Here is a 6831-nt window from a genome sequence, read left to right as displayed (position 1 = left end):
TGTTTGAGATACAATCTTGAAAGGTTACATTTTGTGATTTCTCGGTGTCATTTAAGTAGCTCTAATTTTTGTGGGAAAAAATAAAACTTTTGTGAAATTTTATGCTCTATTCTATAAAAATAATTTCGAAATTAAAAAAAATCAGCCCTGCTATTATTGTGGTATTTTTGAAAAGTTATTCTATATTTTTAAATTTCATAAAAATTTAATAGAAAGAGGATAACATTTAAAAAAAAATATAATTTTTAACGTTTTCCATCGAACCAATATTTTTCAAGATAAAACGAGTTGAATAATTAAGGATTATTTTTTCACAAAATTTAAACTTTAAGGGGTTACATACATGTAGAAAATCAAAAATTTCATATTTCTGAAAATTTAATAAATCCACTTAAAAGATGATTTTCAATCACTCCTGAAAGTTTCATGAAGATATTTCATGATTAAACTGAGTAAGAGACGATTTACGTTCAAAATTTTGCCATGCGCGAAGCGAACAGTCGAACTTTGTGAGCGTTTTTCTCTGAACACCGAGTTGATTTACCGGTGCCACGATATCTCGAGATGGGGTGGACCAAATTAACTGAAATTTGAGATAAAGACTTGCAAGACATATCCCGTGTGCATGACGAAGCCCGATTTTGAAATTTTGCTTTTTAAAAAAATACAAAAATCAAAAACTGGCGATTTTTTATATGAAAAACATAAAAATATTTTAATCATTTTTTCAAACAAACTTTTGGAAAAATCGGGCATCGTCATGCACACAGGACCGGTTTAACGAGGTTTCACCAAAATTTTGAGCCGATTTGGTCAAAGCAGTGTGGAGATATCGTGGCACCCGTTTTTTGAAACTGCTAGCTTAAAATGGCTATATCTCGGCAATGATACAACCAAATATCTTCAAATTTATTTTGATAATAGTTGAAAATATATATTTTAATGCTCTTAAAACAGATTTAAAAAAGTTTAAGTATGTGCCCAAACCAACCTCTTACATTTTTGTCGATTTACATGTATATAACCCTTTAAGCGGCTGAATCTTAGCAACCAACAGTTCCATAAGCAATGAATAAAAAAGAAAATTCAAAGATTTTTTTCCCAGCTTTTTGTAAATAATATTGCAGGGGTGCTTTTCTTTCATAAAATATTTTAAAATCACAATTTTATAACATGAAAAAGCAAGTAACAATTTTTAACATGAAAAAGTAACATTTTTTTATCAAAAAATGTTTCAGGTTATTTTGAGACGCAAATTTGATTTTGCACTTAATTTTTTTTTAAATTTACTTTGATAATATTTCCGATGTTTTTTTTTTAAACACCGCTGTTTAAAAAAAAATCATATCCGTACCAGATTTTGCATTTATGTATCTCCAGCGCATAAGATGCATTTTCTAGTCTTAAAAACATATCATTAAATTTCAAAAATTCAAAAAAAGCCATTTGGAAAATTAAACTTTCTATTGCAAAAAGTCCAATCGGGAATTTTTCCGAGTGCTTATAATTTTTTTAAAATTCTTAAACATAACGTACTACTTTGCCGAAGACACCAAATCGATCAGAAAATTATTTCTTGAGATACAGATTTCTGAAATAAGCTAAATTTCAAATTGATTGCACAACTTTTACCATTTTAAAGCAAAACGAATCACACAATTTTAAACATTGTTACAGTTATGCTACTACCTAACATTTGCAAAACAACTATGAATTTATGAAAATATATTTTTACTTAAAGAATTATGTATTTTTTCCAACCGTGATCCCAAAATTCTGAAGTTACAAAATTTTAAAATGTACCATATTTTATTAAAAATATAAAAATAAACGTTACACGTTACAACGTATTTGTAATGAAAATTGTGAATTTTTGAAGCGGAAGAGGAAAGAAAAAACTTGAACTAAAATTTGCAATCGCCCCTTTAACTTTAATACAAAAACAAACGCAAAAAGTTTCTTACAAAACTTCAGAAATTGCAAGTGTAACGTTGTGTCCAAGGATTGAAAAATATCTGAGAATTAATGGAAAAGTTTCAAAATTTTACAAGACATTTTAGTTGTTTTGTTTGTTTACTCATGACAGTGACATTGTTGAAAAACATAGATCACACACTAACTCTAGTCACTACTTCCGAGAATGAAAACATCAGCATTATCGTCAAAACAACTTCTGTGCCCAGAGTCAAACTGTTCGATTATGCTCTAGCTGACGAGCTCATTTGTCTGATTAAGTCCCACCCTGGTTACTGCCAGACTGATAAGCTTACACAGGTCTGCTTGACTACCATTCATTTCGCACAATCAGTTCTGCAGAGACTACTAAGCCAAAATGAAGTTCATTCGAGGAGTTCTGTGAGAAGAAATTTAAATTTGTCTGAAGAATCTCATTACTAATGATTTAAATCTTTCAGGTTATTGTCCCTATTCTCCCTCTCGATCGCCATCCAGTATGACTGCGAGAACGACTTCTTCGACGAAAACTTCTGTCTCATCTCCAGCTTGCGGGCATCCAACGAATACCCGGCCTGTAAGATGCAGTTCCCGGAGCACAAGTCGATCCAGCTTCAGTTTGCCCACCTGGAGTACCTGTCACCGGTGCTGGTTTACCGGATGCCCAGCGTAGAACGGCTGGACATCTCCAACAGTTACGTGGGAAAGGCTTTCGTTAAGCCGGAACTGGAGTACCTGAAGATTTCCGGCTGTCAGCTTTCGGAGGTGTTTTTGGATCCGGAAGAGGAATACCAGCTGACGGATCTGCACCTGCCGGCGAATCAACTGACGAGACTGCCGAAGAACTTGAACCACTTGAAGAACTTGACGATGCTGGATCTGACGAGCAATCGGTTGGACTATCTGGACATGAGTCAGTTCAACGGGCTTACAAATCTGCTCTGGATTCAACTTAACGATAACTACCTCAAAGTGATATTCGCTGACGGTTCTGTGAAATTGCCCGCCTTGACGGATCTCAGCATGGCCCGGAACGATATCGGACTGCTGGACATGTCTCGCTGGGAGGTTCCACTTCTTCAAGAGTTTTACGTCTCGAACAATCGACTGCAGGAACTGAGCGGTGACTTCCCGAAGAAGTTCCCTCAGCTGAGGACGGTTAGCTTGGCCGAAAATCAGTGGGACTGTGAGTGGCAGTTGAGGGTTCGAAGTGAGCTTCAGCAGCAGAATTGTACATTTGAGTGGTTCGACTGTCGGGATTCGGCGCATAATCTGGCCACGGTTAAGAGTCTGAAGAAAGAACAGCAGCTGAGGCAGTCTTTGAAGGACACACTTGAGCAGTTTGCCAGGAATGCCACCGGGACCACCGCGGTTGAGTTCGATGACATTGTGGATGATATGTTCTGCAGGATGTATGGAGTGCAGTGAGTTTTCCGTTGTCTGTTCGAAGTAAATCGAAATTAATGTTTTAAATAAAATTATTACTTCTAGGTAAGTCACTTGTTCAATAAATGCGTTTTTCAACATAAAATCGCAAAAAAATAACTCAGTTATCAGTTATTTCCCTCTGATCGATTGTTATTAATTAAAATAATAATCTACCCCAGTCGGTGTTCCACTGAAATCCGCCCCAAAAACACACTCACACACCCCACCGAAAGGTACTTCATAAAAATGGTGGCTGCATTCCGCGCCGTGTATTTCACGGTTGATCAATTGCAAATTAATGCATGTATGCAGCATCACACCGCACACATGCACACCCACAGAGACACGCGTGATTGGAACAGGAATTTCCACTTAAAACATTATTTTTAATGTTTTCCCCGTAGAGAGAGCACTCCGGAATTAATCAAAACTTTAACGGTGTGAACGACATAAATGAACTGTTTCGGGAGAAATTGGCGGGCTGCTTTTGATTGTGGTTGGAGCTTTTTTTTTGGTTTCGGACAGCAGGTTTTTATTGGTTTTCCGGATTAATATGAATTTAATTAAAAAGTTTCATAATGCGCTTATTTCCGATTGGCTGTGAATAATGAAGGGTAGATATGAATAGTCCAGAAAAATTACTCTAGAAAATATTCGGTAAATTAAAAAAATATCTACTCCAACAACAGCAATTCTCAGTGTTTATTTAATAAAAAATAGAAATTTATTTTAATTCAATTCAATTTGATCCTGTAAACATTTCACTGTTTGATTACATAATAACTAGTGGAGTTTTTTTAGAAGTCCTTTCATTCACAGATGAATCAAATATTATTAAATATAATTTGTTTGCTTATCTTAACTTAAAGGAAGCAAAAAATTAAATTTACAAAAAATACAAAAAAAAAACTTTTTGATACAAGTGCTGAAAAGTTATACTTTACAGTAAGAATAAACGACTGAAATGTTTAAATTTTGTTTAAATGAAATTCTTTTCAATATTGTTTTGATCTGAACGGTAGAAATTTGACCTAAATTTCAATTTAAAGGGTGACTCGTGCTGGAAAAAACCTTCATTTTGCATCTTGTTGCATAAACTACTATTGAATTCTTACCAGCCATTCCTGATATCAAAATAAATTTAAAAAAATAAAACTGTTAAACGAGTCAACAAAATGTAGAAATGATATGCCGAATAAGTTTGTGCAAAAAAGACAGCTCACCAGATAAAAACCAAACGATATTTTAAAAATCAAATTTAAATCAAAGATGAAAAGAAACAACTATTCATTATAATGCAATAATAACAAATATAGAAATAATAACTAAATTATAAATGTGGGCCCAAAACAAATGATTTTTCCTTGATTATAAAATCACTGCTTGTGATTTGAAGAGTTTCTTGAGAAATAAAATTTAACAAAAATACTAGATATTTAAAAAAGGTAAATGCTAACATGTAAAAATGCCTATTGATTAATTTATATTTTACTGTTTTGAAGTTGAACTCGCTGTTTGTCGCTCCCATAACTTCATCGTTTGACTAATGCATATTTAATTTAAATTTTTTGTCTCTCCTTTTCACAAATTTCACAAAAAAAAAAATAAGGAGGCAATACTAAAAATATAGCACAATATTTAACTTTTCATTACATAATTTGTAAACCAGATTGTAAATTATTTAAGAAACATTGTTTATAGATTATTTTTGTTTCAACAAAATGGCCACTTTTGGACTATTTGTAAATTTTGAATTTTAAGAAGCTTTTGGAAAAAAGTTCAAGATGGTATGTCAGAGACATAACCGAAAGACATAGGACCAAACAATTTGAATGAGTTTTTGGATTGCTAGTGAAATCTGGAATAAGATTATTTTATTTTGTTTCATAGATTTGTTGGCAAAATTGTCATAAATTTTCCCCCAAGATGAACCTTCCATGAGGCCACCGGCAACTCCAGGTTGTGGCCACTACTGTCAAAATGGCCATTTGCAGGTTCAATATCAAAACTATGAATTTTGATACCCATGTTGCCACAACTCGTGTTTTGGTTAATGTTACCCCGGGCCCAAAGGGGAACCTGCTTTGAGGGCAACGGCCACTCCAGGTTTTGGCCACCACTGTCGAAATGGCCATTATCATGTTCAGCATCAAAAACCATAAATTTTGATACCCATATTGCTAAAACTCGTATGGTTCTGTAAAAGGCCCTCCGGGCCCCGGGGGAACCTGCTTTGAGATCACCGGCCACTCCAGGTTGTGGCAACCACTGTCGAAATGACCATTTTTCATGAAAACCGCCGCATCATAACGACTTCCACCGGTCCGCTTCGCTCGAATTTCCTCCTTCTGCTGCTGGTGGTTCTTCCTTCTGGTTGCTGGTCCTCTTCTTCTATTGGCTGCTGCTCCGCGCCGGCCCGACGTGCACAGTTCGAGTGCTCGTTCCAAAGTGACTTGGTTTTGCGAAATTTTCTGCTTAAATAGCGGCACAGCCGGAGAACGGCACAAAAGGGGCGATGTCCGATTTGTACTGAAAAATTACTCATATTGATTGCATGTTTTAAGTGCTTTAACCAGGCCCGTAGCCAGGGGGGGGGGGGGGGGGGGCTACCGGGCTGCAGCCCCCCCCCCCGAAATTTTTCCAATTTTTTTTAAATTGTACTATCTTAAAAAATCTCAAATCAATGATTGTGTGTTCTCTTCCCAGAAATAATTTGTAAGATAGAGAATCAAGAATTGATTGATCAAACTAAGTAATTTGCCTGTCCATTGCTGGGCTCAGTTTTTGTAGATTATGGGTCCAATATTTAAAAATTGAGCTGCAGATTTGAACATTGTTCCATTCAGTAACATCTCATTTATCTTGTAGTTTTATTTTAGCATTACATTGGTTAGGGTGGTCCAAATCTGGGCTTACTTGGGGCTATCCCCTGAAATCAAAGATTTACGCATCACTAGCCTAAGTTCCAAAATTTGAGCTTTTTCTGACCACTGACCACCAAGTTTGGGCAAAATCGTCAAATTGTATGGAGAAAAGCAACTGTTTCAGTTTTTGACCAATGGAAGGCGCAATAACTATCCAGTTCTTACCAATTTTCAGAACTAATATCTTCTTTAAATTTGGTAAAACTTTCCCGAAGACACCTTATTTTTTGGGTTTTTTGCTAAAAAGTTATTAACCTTCGAAAATAGCAATTTCCGAGCGGACTGCTCTAAGGGGCTACATAAAAATAATTACCGTCATCTGGGGCGAATCGGGACTACAGTCTGAATAGGGACAGCAAAAATCCTTGGATCTCGTTGTCTTATTTTTGATTGTATGACCCCTGAAGAACCATAAAATAATTTAGAATTTTTTGATTCAATGTGGCGGCCAAAATGGAGGTCAAGAAATATTTCTGGTGTTTTTTTAAAGGTCCAATAAACCAAATTTCCAGTTTTTGCTTTTTGG

The 6831-nt window shown here is 35.4% G+C and overlaps 1 protein-coding gene across 1 annotated transcript; it reads left to right on the top strand.

Moving 5' to 3' along the window:
* Nucleotides 1-2316: 2316 nt before the first annotated feature.
* LOC6035857 (phospholipase A2 inhibitor) lies at nucleotides 2317-3495 on the top strand. Its single transcript, XM_001845922.2, has 2 exons — nucleotides 2317-2355; nucleotides 2415-3495. The coding sequence occupies exons 1-2, from the start codon at nucleotides 2333-2335 to the stop codon at nucleotides 3379-3381; spliced, it is 990 nt and encodes a 329-aa protein (XP_001845974.2). The 5' UTR covers nucleotides 2317-2332; the 3' UTR covers nucleotides 3382-3495.
* Nucleotides 3496-6831: the final 3336 nt, after the last annotated feature.

This window comes from Culex quinquefasciatus, chromosome 2 (assembly GCF_015732765.1).
Source record: "Culex quinquefasciatus strain JHB chromosome 2, VPISU_Cqui_1.0_pri_paternal, whole genome shotgun sequence".
NCBI lineage: Eukaryota > Metazoa > Arthropoda > Insecta > Diptera > Culicidae > Culex > Culex quinquefasciatus.
This window is presented reverse-complemented; position numbering and strand designations above follow the sequence as displayed.

Bases quoted from the DNA above. Each gene is read 5' to 3' on its own strand.
- LOC6035857 (XM_001845922.2), top strand. From the start codon at position 2,333: ATGAAGTTCATTCGAGGAGTTCT. The intron at 2,356-2,414 runs GTGAGAAGAAAT...TAAATCTTTCAG, and splicing joins AAGTTCATTCGAGGAGTTCT to GTTATTGTCCCTATTCTCCC.